Source organism: Armigeres subalbatus, chromosome 3 (assembly GCF_024139115.2).
Source record: "Armigeres subalbatus isolate Guangzhou_Male chromosome 3, GZ_Asu_2, whole genome shotgun sequence".
In the NCBI taxonomy this organism is placed as follows: domain Eukaryota; kingdom Metazoa; phylum Arthropoda; class Insecta; order Diptera; family Culicidae; genus Armigeres; species Armigeres subalbatus.
This window is the reverse complement of record NC_085141.1, coordinates 178,544,889-178,563,791: the sequence shown is the minus strand read 5'-3', so window position 1 is coordinate 178,563,791 and position 18,903 is coordinate 178,544,889. Positions and strand designations below refer to the sequence as shown.

Sequence of the window (18,903 nt, the reverse complement as noted above, 5' to 3'; positions counted from 1 at the left end):
ATCACTATGCAAATCATTCAATTTGATTATTCATAATCATTATTCATTAATCATACACATATTGTGTCAACATTTAATCACGATCGGTAATCGTTAATCATACTTCAAACCTTTTATTCATTACTCATAGTCGTTAATCATTGTCAAAAATGAATAAATCCTTAATCATAATCTTTAATCATAGAGTTGAATGATTTAATCATAACAAATTTAATTATTCATTAACGCTCTGGGCCAAGCCCGACAGCAAATATGCTTCATTATTATTGTCCCGGGCTATAAAAATAGCAAATGTGTGTTTTTTCTTCGCGCATTAAAACAAGCTTTGTGTTGAACTTCATGTAAGATTATTGTTGCCTTACACTGCTCCGTAAGAAGAATGCTTTTACTCATAAAAATAAGTTATGGTTCGGTAAAATTCAACAGGAAAATTGCTGGATTACTAACTTCAGAAAACACGCTGACTATCACTTGACACACCAACGTACTTTAAGCTACGGAAAATATAGAACTTTTTTTATTTTTTTTCCAATCTCCGATATTGTTGAAGAAAAGGTTTCAGGCATTGTTCAAGCAATTTGCACGAAAGCAAATCTCGGATTGCAGATTTATTCGATTTCTATTCAACACTGCTGGCATGATTATCTGGCTTCAAAAACTGTTTTAAAACATGTTAGTCGTTATTGGCAGAAAAATAAAATGTCCATAAAGAATTTTCCTTAAATACAATAGGAAATTGACAAAATATTTATTTTATGTAACATTTTGGAATTGTGGAATATTTAGATTTTTTTAATGGAAAACTCTTCTTTCATAATTGCAATTTTTGCTTTTAAAAGTGCTATATTATTTTTTTTAATGGAAAATTCTCAATTATTTGTGGAAATTGTATATTTATTTATTGCTCATACACTGATTTCTTCATAGGCAATTATCTTATTTTTTATGAAAAATTTCAATTTTTTTAGGGAAAATTTTTATTTTAGTCGTTGTCATTTGCCCGACAACTTATAGTGAACAATATATCCTTAAAAATAAATACATAAGGTCATATAATCATTTGGAAACAAACAGCTCAGAATATTTTCTGCTAACTGAACCGAAAAGATGGTGTTGCAAAAGAATTTTCTCGTATATCAAGTCTGAAAGAGCAGAAACGGTCAGTCAGCTACGACGATAAAACCTGCAGAATTGAATGTCCTTCCAAGTATGTTAGTCGAAAAAGATTTACGGGAATAAAATATTTTGTTAAAATTTTATTTTATTTATAAAAATCATGTTGCACTAAAATTAAGTTTTTAATTAAAAAAACAAATATTGTAAATATACTGCGGCCCGCTTCACCAACTCGAAATTGCAATGCGGCCCTCAATAGTGAGCATGCTGGGGACCACTGCTCAACACCATACCCCGACGACGGTATCCAGAGAGCCTTTTTCCGTTGATAACTGAAACAGGTATCAGAACGTCGGCTCAGGGGGTACGTTTCCCTCAATTTAAGAGATTTCTGCCATCGCATTCACTATCCTTTACATAATTTATTTGACGGATTTGGAAGTAAAGAAGATAGAGAAAAAAGGAAATGAAACTGGCAAAGGGGCGCTAAAGGCAAAACACAGAGTAGACTGTAAAAAACGAATACACGGAAGTAGTTTTCGGGATTTTTTTTTTTTTTTTTTTTTTTTTTTTTTTTTTATTGGAGCAGGGAAAAGCCCCTGGGAGTGTTGTTCCAAGTGAACCACTTCTCCCAAAGGCATAAAACCTACCCTTCTTTTCAAATTATTGGTACAATTCAGATGCACTTCCAGTGAGAAGGTAATCTCTTTAAAGGAAGTGCGATTACTAACATAACTCATTAATTAAAAAAAGAAAGAAATTTTATAATATGAGTGCTGAGATGGCGATGATTTTGACACGGTGGTATCATTAGATGTCATCGGTGGTGGTGCAATCACGTTGATCAGAAATTATGTAGCATCTTGGTTCCTGGGTAGTTGGGTGCCGTTGACCGAGGAGTCGAGTGCGTCGAGGCGATGGTAGAGCAGTGAGTCTATGCAAAGCTTGGTTGGTCTGACAGGGAAGCTGAGCTACCACTGGCCGAGTGTGATGAGAACGAACGTATTGTAGTTGAGCGTGACGAAGAAGAGTTATAATGCAGTCCAGTTCTTGGGAAGTTTGGGTGACGCTGACCCAGATATTAGGTGCGTCTGACAGGGAAGCTGAGCCTACCACTGGCCGAGTGTGATGAGAACGAACGTATTGTAGTTGAGCGTGACGAAGAACAGTTATAATGCAGTCCAGATTCATGGGAAGTTTGGGTGACGCTGACCCAGATATTAGGTGCGTCTGAGCGATGGTGGAGCAGTGATATGATGCAAAGTTCGGTTGGTCTACAAACGGTTATAACTTTGTTATGGGCGTAGTATCACTGGCTTCGGCCAGACATATACCAGTATTCGTTACCTGACAGGGAAGCTGGGTCTACCACTGGCCGAGTGTGATGAGAACGAACGTATTGTAGTTTAGCGTGACGAAGAACAGTTATGATGCAGTCCAGTTCCTAGGACGTTTGAGTGACGCTGACCCGAGCGATGGTGGAGCAGTGAGATGATGCAAAGTTTGGTTGGTCTACAAACGGTTATAACTTTGTTATGGGCGTAGTATCACTGGCTTCGGCCAGACATATACCAGTATTCGTTACCTGACAGGGAAGCTGGGCCTACCACTGGCCGAGTGTCATGAGAACGAACGTATTGTAGTTTAGCGTGACGAAGAACAGTTATGATGCAGTCCAGTTCCTAGGACGTTTGAGTGACGCTGACCCGAGCGATGGTGGAGCAGTGAGATGATGTAGTTCGGTTGGACTACAAACGGTTATAACTTTGTTATGGGCGTAGTATCACTGGCTTCGGCCAGACATATACCAGTATTTGTTACCTGACAGGGAAGCTGGGCCTACCACTGGCCGAGTGTGATGAGAACGAATGTAATGTAGTTTAGCGTGACGAAGAACGGTTATGATGCAGTCCAGTTCCTAGGACGTTTGAGTGACGCTGACCCGAGCGATGGTGGAGCAGTGAGATGATGCAAAATTTGGTTGGTCTACAAACGGTTATAACTTTGTTATGGGCGTAGTATCACTGGCTTCGGCCAGACATATACCAGTATTCGTTACCTGACAGGGAAGCTGGGCCTACCACTGGCCGAGTGTGATGAGAACGAACGTATTGTAGTTTAGCGTGACGAAGAACAGTTATGATGCAGTCCAGTTCCTAGGACGTTTGAGTGACGCTGACCCGAGCGATGGTGGAGCAGTGAGATGATGCAAAGTTTGGTTGGTCTACAAACGGTTATAACTTTGTTATGGGCGTAGTATCACCGGCTTCGGCCAGACATATACCAGTATTCGTTACCTGACAGGGAAGCTGGGCCTACCACTGGCCGAGTGTGATGAGAACGAACGTATTGTAGTTTAGCGTGACGAAGAACAGTTATGATGCAGTCCAGTTCCTAGGACGTTTGAGTGACGCTGACCCGAGCGATGGTGGAGCAGTGAGATGATGTAGTTCGGTTGGACTACAAACGGTTATAACTTTGTTATGGGCGTAGTATCGCTGGCTTCGGCCAGACATATACCAGTATTTGTTACCTGACAGGGAAGCTGGGCCTACCACTGGCCGAGTGTGGTGAGGACGAAAGCAGTGTAGTTTAGCGTGTGAAAAGGAGTCATGGTGCAGTCATGGAAGCCGGGTTACCACTGACCGAGACACCGCAGATAATAAACTTGCCGCAGTTAGAAGGCAGGAGATCACATCAAATACTGGCTAAGGTTGTGTCTTATGAGCTGCTTCACAGCAATCTTGAATTTCCTTAAATTGTGTTCGGATTTCAGAGCCGTGGGTAAAGCGTTGTATCGACGATTTCCATAATAAGTAAACGATTTTTCCCGTTTCTGTGTTTCTACGTGCCATGTACAAGTTGGTCCGATTCCTGGTTTCATATGAGTGATCGTGTCTCCGAAGAATGTAGTTGTGGTGGAACATGGGATTGTATAGAAGATTCTGCATGGTTACCAGAGTCTGTAGCTCGCGCAATGCTAAGATTGGACTGATGGATGGAGCTGCATTTGAATACAGGTCAAAGGTAGCAAATAGTTGTGGTTTACCATAAACTATTTTCAGGCAGCGGTTTTGTGTAGATTGCAGTGGTTTTAACACAGTTTTAGTGGCTGCTCCCCAGATAGACACTAAGTATTGCAGTTTAGATTGAACGAATGCTTGGTACATAGTGATAAGTTGTTTCGTTGGAAGGAATTTAGAGACTCTCCAGAATATTCCGCAATATGAACTTATATCGCTTCTAAGACTGTCCACATGAGCCTTCCAACTTAGAGTAGGATCGAAAATCAACCCTAGGTACTTGTAAGTCTCTACCTTTTTGATTGTTGTTGTGCCAACTGTAAGCTCTTCGTGGGTAGCTGTTCTTGTACGAGGATAAAACATCATGTAGTTCGTTTTCTCGAGGTTCAATGATAGTAAATTTTCAGCGAAAAACATCTGCAGTTTGCATAAGTCTTCCCTCATCTGCATTATCAAACAAGCAGGGCTAGTTGCTGTGTATGCCAGCGATGTATCGTCAGCAAATAATCTTGGTTTCCCGTTAAGCTCTAGCTTAGCTAGATCATTTATGTAGAGCAAGAAAAGTAAGGGTCCAAGGTTACTCCTGCGGAACTCCTACTGTAACCACTCTGTTAGAACTAGAGCTGCCATTAGCTGACACATATTGGGTCCTACCAGTGAGGAAGCTTTTGAGAAGTGTATTTGCTACACCACGTATACCGTAGTAGTCCAGTTTGCTCAAGAGAACGTCATGATCCATAGTGTCGAAAGCTTTCCTCAAATCCAAGAACAGTACTCCTGCGATGTTCCGTGAATCCATTGCCTGATATATATCATCAACAAGTTCACTAGCAGCAGCCCAGGTACTCGAACCAACTCGAAAGCCGAATTGATGATTGTAAATAATGTTTTGATCACTTAAGAAACTCGTTATTCTGTCGGCAAGCAATTGCTCCAAAAGTTTGCTCAGGACTGATAGGACGGATATTGGACGATAGTTGTTCAGTTCTGTTTTACTACCGGATTTATGTATTGGAACAACGCGTGCTACTTTTAAGTACGCTGGAAAACTCCCTGATGAGATGGAATCATTGAATGTGTCGGCTATCAAGGTGGCAAAGATGTTATGGTGGGTTTTAATGAAATAAGCTGGGATTTCATCATGTCCGGGGCTTTTACTGTTACTCAATTTGCTGATTTTAACGAGAACTTCTTGCGATGTCGTAGGTCGTAGAAATATCGACTGCTCGTGCCTGCCGAGTGTTCCGAATTTGTTTATATCTCGGTTACTGGGTATAGCAGAGGCTAGCTGAGGTCCAATCGCACAAAAATAGTCGTTGAAACTATCCGTAATTGTTGGACCGTGAGACGTCAAATTCCCATTAATATTTAGTTTTATGCAGTTGTTGCTTTCAGAATTACGGCCCAAAACTTTGTCTATGTTATGCCAAATTGTTTTTTGATTCGATGTTTCAAACAGTTTGGAGTAATACGTTTTTTTGGAACGAAGCTTTACTTGCTGAACTTTTCTTGAGGTATAGCTTAGAAGATCCCTTAATCGTTCGTCGTTTGGTCTTCTCCTATTTTGTGTTGACCCGAGAAAAAAGCTCATTCTACACAGAACAACTGTTTGAGGTCCGAAAACGATATATAGCATTTGATTTCAGATACTATTGAACCAGAAACTTGTAGGAGTTCAATGGTGAAAAGACAAAGCGAAGATGCTGAATATTCGATGAGCTTTGAACTAGTTAAGGCGAGTTCGTACAATTTCATTAATTTCTGATCTCATCAAGTGGATCAAGTGGCGAAATGAATTGAAATTGTACGAACTCGTCTTATGGCAAGTAAAGACATTTCACTAAAAACCCAAAATAATTTTCTTATGAGGATTACGTCAATCATCTTACAGCATACAGAATACAATAACCTGCATCAAGAGATTCTAATAATGAAGGCGACTTACTTACTTCAAAGTTGAGTTTCATTAGAACAAGTAATTCCAACAATCCCACTAAACTACCGACATACTGAAGAATATTCTGGTCATCAATCAACCCACTCCAGACTTGGGTTTTCCCAATTCACTCCAGAGTTTTTTTGTTATCAATATGGCAAGTCTGAAGGTCATCCAATCCACTTCAAAATCAGGAAAATTTCTATGGATTTCTAGGCATTTTATGATTTTTAGTAATCCTTACTTCCTGTCTCAAAAATGGAACATATGAAGGTTATAGAGGCTTAATGAATTCATAAACAAATAATTAGGTATACCACGAAAATAATTGATTTTAAGGTGACTCGGGGAAGCACTAAACACCGTGTTATTTTTCCTATCTTTCGTCTCATTCTAGCATTATCACCTCGCAACTTTGAAGCGGCGTATTTCGGTTTTTAGTTGTTTGATGTAAACCTGTAAATGTATCAGCATGTAGATTGCGAGTAAGCACGCGTCGGTGATACTTTTTCAAAATCATATTTGTTGTAGAAAAAAAGTTAAGCATTCAATGATGAAAATGATGACGATTTGATGATTGTTAGTGCTTCACGTGTCTCCTTAAATCTCCCTGCTTTTATTTCGGTTTTTGTTTTGAGCATCTGCAAGAAAATAAGGGCCGCCCAGTAAAGGTTTCACCAAGGGCGGTAGGAGACCACGCTACGGCTCTGGTCGGCACATACTTAATTGCATACAAATTCACACATGGATACTATGAACCACATCAATAGTATGTGTGAACACTCATGCAATGCGTGTGGGCGCATGGCATATATGTGTCGAAAATATGGAATCCATTTCGCTACCCCCATTGCAAAAATCCATGTGTGAACTCATGAATATAAGGCGGAGTTTTTTGTGAGTGTGCTATCTTTCATACGCCATTTCTTGGCAATTTTATGCAGTGTTGGGAAAAACTAAAAATCTCAAACTCATGGATGATTCAAATCAATCTTCAAAAAATCGCATCAACTCAGTACCTAAAAACTCATGACTGAGTTGAATCATCCATTTAAATCATCGTATGTTTTCTTTTGGGCTGCAAAATGATGGGTTGACATCAAGGAAGGAGCGCTCAACAGAGCTCTGGTCCCCACAAGTCCCTATCTCACACTTCCACGGGTCGTCCGATGACAAAAGACCGCCAGCTAAGGGTTGTGTACTTAGCTGGAAGTGCAGCCTGGGCACTGTTGTCCTTCTGACATCAGCTAGAGTGAGAAGGTACGCCTCGAGCGTCTGTTCACCAGGAGGTGCGGCTCAAACAGCGTCTGCCTGGTACCCAGCAGCTGATCAACGAAATGCTGTATTGCGTCAGCTATACCTAAGGTGGCAGCCCCATCATCGCGATGTAGGTAACGCGACCCCGGTAAGGTAGCTTACTGAAGCCTCTCAAATACCATGAAAAATTGAGATGGAAGAAAAAGATAACGTTATTTTTGGCAACCGACCCGGCAACGAAATAAGGACTATGATTGGAAACTCGGTACCTGGAATGTCAGGACCCTAAATGAACCTGGACGAGGGAGCCTTCTGGCTCGCGAAATGCAGAAGGTTGGGGTGAACGTGGCCCTATTCAAGAAGTCCGATGGCCCAGATCCGGAGAACGTGAATTCCGAGCCGTGGACCCCACGACCAACACTGCATTCAAGTATAACATCTATCACAGCGGCGGAGAAAAGGCAGAGCATGGAGTTGGTTTCGTAGTGATGGGCAAGCAGATGAAGCGAGTGATGCGGTGGAAACCCATTAGCGAACGAATCTGTGTGTTGAGGATACAGGGCAAATTCTTCAATTACAGCCTTATCAACGTTTACGCACCGACAAACGATAAATCCGACGACGTGAAGGACACGTTTTATGAATGTCTTGATAAAGCCTATGGAGAGTGCCCTAAGCAAGACGTGAAAATTGTTATCGGAGACGCTAACGCTCAGGGCGGTAGAGAGGACTTTTTCCGTCCCATAACCGGTAGGGAGAGCCTTCACTCCGCTACCAATGACAACGGCCTACGGCTAGTAAATTTTGCTGCTGCCAGAGGGATGAACATCAGTAGCACCTACTTTGCACGGAAGAATATCCGAAAGCACACCTGGAGACACCCAAATGGTGAATCTTGCAACCAGATAGACCATGTTTTGGTGGATGAGCGCCATTTCTCGGATGTTATCGATGTGCGGACATTCAGAGGTCCGAACATTGACTCTGATCACTACCTCGTTGTCAGTAAAATTCGATCACGGTTGTCAACTGTATCGAACGAAAGATCACAGCGAACGATGCGTTACAATATCCAGCGATTGTCGGCGGAAGGAGTATCGGCTGAGTACCGCCAGAAGCTCGACGAACGGATAAGTGCAATCAACGTTAGCGACAACATCAACGATCTATGGGAGTCGATCCATGGAGCGGTGAGCACAACAGCACGAGAAGTGGTAGGCACTGCACAGAGGTGACCCAGGACGGGTTGGTTCGATGTGGAGTGTCAGAGAGTGACAGACGAGAAGAACGTTGCCAGAAGCCGGATGTTGGTGTCGGGTACCCGATCGAATAGAGATCCGTACAAGGAAGCAAGAGCAGCCGAAAAACGAACCCACCGCAGGAAGAAAAAAGAGTACGAAGAACAAGTTATTAGTGAGGCGCAGGAAAAAATGGAGCAGTACTTCATGCGGAGGTTTTATGAGTCTGTCAATGGCGTGCGGAGAAAGACAGCGCCATCTCCCGTCATGTGCAACGACCAACAAGGGAATTTGCTGACAGATAAAACCGAAGTGGCTGCCAGGTGGAAGCAACACTTCGAGACTTTATTGAATGGAGGAAGTGACGGTGCATCGGTGAACAGAATAAATATTAGCGACGATGAACAAGCTGTGGAGTCACCTACACTAGATGAGGTTAAAAATGCTGTTAAAGAGCTGAAAAATAATAAGGCTGCGGAGAAGGACCAGCTCCCGGCTGAACTTCTCAAACGCGGCAGTGAGCAGCTTTATGAAGTTCTGCACCATATTATGTCGAAAATATGGGAAGACGAGGAAATGCCTGCTAGCTGGTTTGACGGCCTCATTTGCCCTCTATTTAAGGAAGGGCACAGACTGGAGTGCGCCAATTATCGAGGAATAACCCTCTATAATTCGGCGTACAAAATTATGTCCCGTATTCTGTTCAACAGATTGAGACCGCTTGAAGAGTCCTTCGTTGGTGAATACCAAGCAGGTTTTCGTGAAGGCCGATCAACGACGGATCAAATGTTTACCCTGAGACAAATCCTTGATAAATTCCGGGAGTACAACTTGCAGACACATCATCTGTTTATTGATTTCGAGGCGGCGTACGATTCAGTGAAACGGAATGAATTATGGCAAATTATGCTTGAACATGGTTTTCCGGCGAAACTGATACGGCTGATTCGTATAACGTTGGATGGATCGAAATCAAGTGTAAAGGTTGCGGATGAAATATCGACGTCATTTGTTATCTTAGATGGATTAAAGCAGGGTGATGCACTCTCGAATCTACTGTTCAATATAGCGCTCGAGGGAGCGATTAGGAGAGCTGGTGTGCAAAGAAGCGGTACCATTATCACAAGATCGCATATGCTCCTGGGATTTGCGGACGATATCGATATTATCGGAATTGATCGCCGTGCCGTGGAAGAGGCTTTTGTGCCTTTTAAGAGGGAGACAGCGCTGATTGGACTCACGATCAATACCAGCAAAACGAAGTACATGGTCGCTGGCAATCAACGTGGGTTTATTAGTGGTGGTGGTAGCGAAATGGTGCTGGATGATGAAAAATTTGAAGTGGTAGAAGAATTTGTGTATCTTGGAACATTAGTGACGTGCGATAATGATGTTACCCGCGAGTTGAAAAGGCGTATTGCAGCTGCAAATAGGGCTTATTACGGACTTCGTAACCAGCTTAAGTCCCGTAGTCTGCAAACGAAAACAAAACTCGCGCTGTATACTACTCTGATTCTTCCGGTGACTTTATACGGCCATGAGTCATGGACGTTAAAGGAGGCTGATCGGAGAGCTTTCGGAGTTTTTGAGCGTAAGGTGCTGCGGACAATACTCGGCGGTAAACAGGAGAACGGTATCTGGCGGCGTCGCATGAATCACGAATTGTACCAGGTGTATAAAGGGCTGGATATTATTAAGCTTATACAACACGGCAGACTACGGTGGGCTGATCACGTTGTTCGTATGCCGGAAGAACGTCAAGCGAAGATAATATTTAGTAGAGAACCCGAAAGAGGCCGCAGGCTTCGTGGAAGGCCGCGTACACGATGGCTTTTTGTAGTTGAAGAGGACCTGAGGGCGCTCAATGTTCAGGGCGACTGGAAGCGATTGGCCCAGGATCGAGTCCAGTGGAGAAGGATACTCCATTCGGCGTAGGTTCATTGAAGAGCTGTAGCCCATCAAGTAATACCTTCTTAAGAAGTATAAGGCAATGATGGATGCGAATCCTTTTGAACAAAAATAATAAATAAGTCGAGTCAAGTACGAGACACTGAAGACGGCCTTACTGTTGAGGTCGAAATACGTATCTGTCAAGATACAATTAAGTGGTGGAATTCAATGGGATTGTACAAACTCGTCTTATGACAAGTGAAGACATTCCACTAAAAGCTCAAAATAATTTTCTTAAAAAAAATAATGCGTTTGCCCGGAATGAGGCAATGGTGAATGTGATTCCTTCTTTAAAAAGAATGCATTTGCTCCCAAAAATGCAAGGGTAAATGTGTCCCTTCTTTAGTGGGTGGTTCTCCAGATAATCAATGATATTATTCTTTCCTCAATAATGTATTTGCCCGAAATAAGATAATGGGGGATGTGATCCATTCTTTAAAAGAGGATATTTTCACTAAGTAAGGCAACGGTAGATGTGGTCCCTTCTTCAAAAATTAGCGTAAGCTCGAAACAATTCAAAGATGAATGAATTGAGAATGAGGATTTTGATGTAGGCGAATTTGGCTCGAACAAGGGAAAAATATATAAGATCCCGAGCAGCACAAGTCAGGCAAATCTGGTTGCAGCAACTTGATTGTGACTAAATCTGGTCACATATGAGTTGCAGTAACCTATGTGGAATATGTGTGCTGCTAGGGATCCCTGTTTAAGCAATATGTATTGAATGCATAATATTTTACCGAAAAAACATTTTGCCGAATTCATTTTCTCAGAATATTATTAGGCGATATGTAACTTTCGCGGTATGACATTTGATGGATTACACCTTTTTTAGAATGACCTTTGCCGGAATGCCGTTCTTTTTTCAGAATGTTCTATTAAACAAATTGGAATTTTATTAGAAAAGTGTGGTGTAGCATAGTAGCAGCTTTGTCATATCAATCCTTTATTATATCTGGCGCTCCTTTATTGAACGAATTATCTACTCTTCTGCCTTATTGAGAACAGACGCTTCATACCAGATAGACGAGTTTTTATAAAGAAGGCATTATCTCCACCATTCGCATTACACCGGGCAGACGCGATAATTTAAAGAAGGCATTGTATCGTATTTTCACTTTATCCCAGACAAACGAGTTCATTTAAAGAAGGGACTATCTATCCTTTTTGCCTTATACTGGGCAAAAGTATTGATATGAGGAAGGCATTATCGCTTCCTTTCCCCTAATACCGGGCGATGCTATCATCTAAAGAAGTTATTATCTCCTCCCGTCGTCTTATACCGTTCATTTTGAGAAGACATCATCTTTTCCCTTTGCTTTAAAACGGGCAGATGCGTTCATCATACCGAACAAACTTATACATTTTAAGAAAGCAATATCTCCTCACTTCGCATTGGCCTGTTTTTCAACATAGTGCTCTACTAGCATTTCCACAGTTATTGAAATCATTCCCGTACCTGCCAATTGTATGAATATCTTGTGTGGCAAGTACAATGGATACACTGGATTGTACGACAATTCCCCGAAAACCAATTCCCCGAAAACCAATTCCCCGAATGCAATTTCCTCGAATGTAACAATTCCCCGAATGCAATTTCCCCGAATGTAACAATTCCCCGAATGTAACATTTCCCCGAATGGAACAATTCCCCGAAAATAAAATATTTTTCCTATCTTCGGAATCATACTCCTTTCCTGCATATACCTTCTTTAAACATAAAAGGCAATGGTGGAAGTGAATCCTTGTAAACAAAAATAATGCGTTTGCCCGGAAAGAGGCAATGGTGAATGTGATTCCTTCTTTAAAAAGAATGCATCTGCTCGGAACAATGCAATGGTAAATGTGTCCCTTCTTCAGTGGGTGTTTCACCAGATAATGAATGTTATTATTCGTTCTTTTATAACCTGTATCTGTCCTGAATATGGGAGATAATGGGGGATGTAATGCATTATTTAAAAGAAGGCAGTTTTACAAAGTAAGAAAACGGTAGATGTGTTCCTTCAAAAATAGGCGTTAGCTAGAAATAATGCAAAGATGAATGAATTGAGAATGAGAATAAGGACTAATCTGATCTCTTATTTTGATGCAGGCGAATTTGGCCATAATAAGGAAAAAATATATAAGATCCCTTATTACGCAATATGTATTAAATGTATTATATTTCACCGAAAAACATTTTGTCGAATTCATTTTCTCAACATGGCGCTAGGCGGTCTGTAACTTTCGCGGTGTGACTTTTGATGGATTCTACCTTTTTCAGAATGACCTTTGGAAGAATGTCGTTTTTCAGAATGTTATATTAAACAAATAAGCATTTTCTTAGATAAGTGTGGTGTAATTTAACAGCAGTTTTGAAACATATAATTACTTCATATCAATAATGTATTATGCCTGGCAAGCGTGGTACTTGCTTAGTAAATGAATTATCTCCTCTTTTTGCAATATTGCGGACTCATGACACCGGACAGACGCGATCATTTAAAGAAGGCGTTGTTTCGTTGGACGATGCTATCATCTGAAGAAGGAATTATCTCCTACTGTCATCTTATACCGGACAAACGCGTTCATTTCAAGAAGACATTCCCACAGTTATCGCAAGCTTTCCGGTACCTGCCAGTTGCATGAATGTCTTGTGTAGCAAGTACAATGGATACACTGTGTACAAGGAGCCGAAAATGCTTCTCACCCTGAAGCATCTTAGGCCACACCGAGAATCGAACTCGCAACCTCCGGATCGGCAATCATACGACTTTGCTCGCATGGCTTACTTAATACCCATCACCTTGTGCCTCACTCAAAAAGAAGGGAGATGCATTCGGGGAAATGTTACATTCGGGAAATTGTTACGTTCGGGGAAATGTTACATTCGGGTAAATGTTACATTCGGGGAATTGTTATTCGGGGAAAATGCATTCGGGGAAATTGAATTCGGGGAATTGTTATTCGGGGAATTGTCGTACAATCGATACACTGTGCACAAGGAGCCTAAAATGCTTCCCATCTGGAAGCACCCTAGGCTGAACCGAGAATCGAACTCACAACCTCCGGTTCGGCGATTGTACGACAATTCCCCGAAAACCAATTCCCCGAATGAAATTTCTGAATGCAATTTCCTGAATAACAATTCCCTGAATGTAACATTTTCGAATGTAACAATTCTCCGAATGAAACAATTCCCCGAATTCAACATTTCCCCGAATGCTTCTCTTTTCTTTTTGAGTGCGGCACAAAGCGATTGGAGGATTTTTGATCCGGAGGTTGCTAGTTTGATTCTCGGTTCGGCTTAGGATGCTTCCGGGTGAGAAGCATTTTCGGCTCTTTGAGCACAGTGTGTCCATTGCACTTGTTACACAAGACATTTATGTAACTGGCAGGCACGGGAAAGCTTTCAATGTGGAAATGCTAGTAGAACACTAAGTTGAAAAACAGCCCAAGGCGAAGTGAAGAGATATTGCTTTCTTTAAATGTTTTAGTATCCTTGGTATGATGAATTCATCTGCCTAGTTTAAAGCAAAAGGAAGTGACAATGTCTTCCTCAAATGAACACATTTGCCCGGTATAAGGCAAAGAGGATAGATAGTCCCTTCTTTAAATGAACTCGTTTGTCTGAAATAAAGTGAATCAATGAGACAGTGCCTTCTTTAAATAATCCTTTCTACCCGATGTAACGGTAATGGAGGAGATAATGCCTTCTTTATATAAACTCGTCTATTCAGTATAAAGCGTCTCGAGAGAGAACGTCTGTCCATAATAAGGCAAGAAGAGGAGATAATTCTTTCACTATAGGAGCGCGCTTGCCGGATATAATAAAGGATATGGAGAAATTATATGTTTCGAAACTGCTGCTATGCCACACTTATCCAAGAAAAAGCCAATTTTAAGTACAATCCGAAAAAAAAAGTCTAATGCTATTCTGAGAAAATGAATTCGGCAAATTGTTTTTCGATAAAATATTATACATTCAATATATATTGCTTATATTTTTTTCCTTATTCTGGCCAAATTGATATCGAAATAAGAGAGCACATTAATTCTTATTATCATTCTCAATTCATTCATATTTGCATTATTTCGAGCTAACGCCTATTTCTGTAGAAGGGACCACATCTACCATTGCCTTACTTCGTGGAAATGATTTCTTTTAAAGAATGGATTACATCCATATTATCTTATTTCGGGCAGATACGTGTTATTAAAAATAGAATAATATTGTCAGATTTTCTGGATATGATACACTGCGCGGCGTTTGTAGTGTTCCCAAATGGGTACTTGCACAAAACTTCACGCGGCGAATGACTGTCGAAAGGTACGACCGCGCCAAACGATACACCGCAATGCTATTCACCCATAAGAATCAAGTAAACGGGGTGCAGAAAGCGCGGCGGTACCTTTCATGAAGGGTTCGCCGCGTGCAATTTTTAGAAAATCAGGCAATAACAATAATAATCTGGGGAAACACTCCCTACAGAAGCGACGCATTTACCATTGTATTAGTCCGAGCAAATGCATTATTTTTAAAGAAGGAATCACATTCACCATTGTCTTAGTCCGGGTAAATGCAATATTTTTGTTTAAAAGGATTCAACCATTGCCTCAAACTTCCTTATAAGGTATTTACAGGACAGGAGTTTAATTTCGAAGATAAAAACAAAAATTTACTAAAAACGCTTTCAATCGGAATTGCCGTTTGCGATTCTGCCTTAAAAAAACACAGCCGTTGTTCGACTATTATAGATTAAAAAGCACCTTGGAAATCATACCTGATATTTTTTTAATTTAAAAACAGATTTTAGAGGATCAAAAATATCTAATACTACCAAAGGATATTGAGCTGATAAGTGTAGCATAGTTACGGTGTACTTTGTAGATTGGACACTAGTGATACTTATGTTTTTCTTTTGAAATCCTTATTCAAATTGCTATCAGAAATCAAGGAAGGTGTGATCCTTGATTTCAATCTAGGATAAAAATCACGAAAGCGAGGATTACTACTCCTGGCCACACCCATATTCACCAAAGGATATTGCGCTGGTAATGTGTTTGTAAGAGGTACTATGTTTTCGGGGAATTGTTCCATTCGGGGAAATGTTACATTCGGGGAATTGTTACATTCGGGGAAATTGCATTCGGGGAATTGTTACATTCGGGGAATTTACATTCGGGGAAATTGCATTCGGGGAATTGGTTTTCGGGGAATTGTCGTACAATCGGTTCGGCAATTCTACGCCTTTGTTTGCATGGCTGTCCGGATACCAATCGCTTTTTTCCGCACTCAAAAAGAAGAGAGAAGCATTCGGGGAAATATTACATTCGGGGAATTGTTACATTCGGGGAATTGTTTCATTCGAAGAAATGTTACTTTCGGGGAAGTGATATTCGGGAAAATTGCACTCGGGGAATTGTCGTACAATAATTTTAAGACATTTCCCATCACTAACTGGACGAGTGAGCTTTCTGGTTTTCAGAGGTGTTTAGGCCACTTTAAAAAGCTGCCTTTTTTTTCAGCCGATTCTCCTGATTTTTGGAAGTTTGGTAAAACTCGCCGTGATCTGTCCCCTATATGCAAATTCGCTTGAAAAATCATAAAAATAAGTGCTTCAGTGTACCTAAAAAAACTCACGTTGCCTGTGCTCTGGGGTCATATTGACCCCAAATTGAAATTGTTCTAACTTTTTTATTGTTTGGCCAATGACGCATTTTTTTTGTTTCGAATGTCTTGAAGTGAACTAGTCTAGAGCTAAAAACCTCATTAATAAAGATTATAATAGTAATAATAATAAGGTTTCGAATGATAATTTAATCATCTTTCAAGACGTTACATAAGATTGACTATAGGTGGGCGGGTATCCCGTGGGGAGGGGTTTTTGTAAAAAGGATACAAAAACAGTGTTTTTTATGCTTATTTACTTTCATTTGTAAAACCTACCCATTTTGAACTGCACGTTTTCAAAAATGTTATGCAAGAAGGCCTGTGCTTTGACATGAGACATTGCTTAGTTTAGAACTTGGCCGCTAGATGGTGGTATATACCAAATCATTATTTTACACTACTCAAGATATTCCGATATATGGAATTCTCCACATTGCAAATATGGGGCCATCCACAAAGTACGTCACGTTCCTAGGGGGGAGGGGGGTTCCGAGCAGCGTTACCACTCATACAAAATTTTTAGAGTTTTAATACAAAAAGTATAACAAAGGAGGGAGGGGGGATTGAAAATTGCCAATTTTTGCGTGACGTACTTTATGGATCTTCCCTATTCTTATCGCACAAATTTGAAATTTTTAAAGATGACGTCTTCAACAATATTTTTCTGGTGAGAATGGCTGTCTTGTGACTGGAAATATAATTAGAAAATTTTCAAATTGGTTTTTTTTACGCGGTTGGATTTCATTAATTTCTCGGTTAACCCGAACTTTCACAGCTTTTTAAGTACCACCTGATCTAAGGTTTTTTCTTTGATTTGTGATTTTTTTCATGGGGTTGACTCATTGTTTCATTGACGCTGAAGGTCTTAAACGACTAAAACCAAACCTTGTAAAAAAACCTGGTTGTATAAGTAAAATGTAAATGTAAAATTTTATGTTTATAAAACCACTGTTTTTGTAACCTTTTTCACGAAAACCCCTCCCCGCGAGGTACCCGCCCACCTATAGTCAATTACGGCCTAATCGCGAAACAAAGAAATATACCACCATTTTTGTTGCCTCTAAGCTAACGTGCGTGCTCACTGCTAAAAACAATCACAAAAATAAGATGGGATGAATATCGGAGCTGCTAGATGAAGTCCAGGAGCAGTAACTTTATATAACTTAAGTCGTATGTTAAAGGGTCCCTGTATTGTCGTCTCCGGCACAGTAGGTGTAGTTGTTCTATTACTGTTGCTTCTTCTTCTTCTTCTTCAATGGCTCTACATTCCACTGGAACGCAAAACTAGCAAAACTAATCTTACAAATTAAACTTAAACAAAACTAAAGCTTTTTGGCCTTGAGAAAAGTTCATGTACCAATAATTTAACTTCCATGGTAGCAAATACATAAGTAAACAAGTATAAAGGCATAACATTGCGTCAGGTAAGGCCATATAAATGTCAAACGCAATTCTTTGGCTTGCCACAATTTGTGGAAAATCATAGGCAAGGCAATACATCTTCTGGAGCCACAAGTGAAAAATGGATACAGCTCAGCTAAGAATTTTCCGGCGGAATTCCTAGTCGCATTTTTCTTCGCACCCGCGCTTTGTTGGCGTAGGTCATTAGACGAACGGGTCGCACAGTCGGGTAAGGTGAAAAGGGCAGCTCTTATGGAGCAGATTGCAGATATACAAGTTGAACGAACAAGCATGATATGAAACAGTGTAGTGCATTAACTCTTACCTGAGCATTCAAACATGTTGCAGTTCCTTTGTTCGATGTTATATCCTTCGCATAAAGGGTCTGTGGTCGCGGTTGTATGCTTTTTGTCAAGAGTTTTCTTCGTGGAGCGGTTGAGGGAAAATATGGGGGTACCAGGTTTGCTTCCATTGTGTTGCTTTTCTCGTTGTAGAAAAATCTCTCGAATACGTCTGCCGTGGGCTAGATGAATGCTCTTTTCGCTACTATTTGCATTAGTACTTTCATTAAAACGCCTCTCAATTGCAGCATGAGGATCTGTCGTTGACGTTGAAGTGTCTTCGTTCGTTTCCTGAGGTTCTGCCGAGGTGCCCTCGCCGCCGCCGTCGTCGTTGTCACCAACGGCGTTGTTCTCCTGTTCGTGGTAATCGTCGTCAGCAAATGCCACCGTTGGCTCAACGTGCACGCTCTCCCCCACCACTGATCCGACCCGAGTTAGCGTCGATGTCGTGAGCGGTGTCGTAAACGGTGACGAGGGATTTACATTTTCATTATTCATCATATCATCCTTCCTGCTGGGATGCTCAATATTTACATTCGGCTTGTGCCGGAACGGTGCAGTTTGCGTGGATGACATCCTTTCGCTGGCCCTAGGTGTGCTCGGCTCTGCTGGTTCTGGTTCTGGTCTGTTCAAACAATGCCGAAAACGCTGCTGAACCCCTTTGCCGCAGGACACGCTGCACGCGGTGTACTCGCTCCAGTCGCTCCATCCTGTCGGGAGGGGAATGGGAAACAATGGAAGAATAGATATATATGTGGCATCATTGGTTAGTCTGCAGAACGTGAAATGAATCCACGGGACGGATACGTATTATGATAATGACGCTCTTGATGAAATTGGTCTCTCGTACAATCTGATTGCGGTATCCGGTCCGTTTGGTGTTCTAAGGTATAATTAAGCGATCTAAGTGTGGGTTTAACAGATTATTCCATTAACACTAGAACAGTTGTGATTCGTTTTATTTATGTAGCAATTTTTGTATGACATT

At 41.0% G+C, this 18,903-nt stretch overlaps 1 protein-coding gene across 1 annotated transcript in view; it reads right to left on the bottom strand.

The window, feature by feature from the left end:
• The window catches only part of LOC134219161 (uncharacterized), a 108,871-nt gene that overhangs the window by 15,537 nt on the left and 74,431 nt on the right, over window positions 1-18,903 (bottom strand). The window contains exon 4 of the mRNA XM_062697863.1: window positions 17,900-18,625. Coding sequence (XP_062553847.1) covers window positions 17,900-18,625 — 726 coding nt within the window. The remainder of the gene's footprint in view (window positions 1-17,899; window positions 18,626-18,903) is intronic.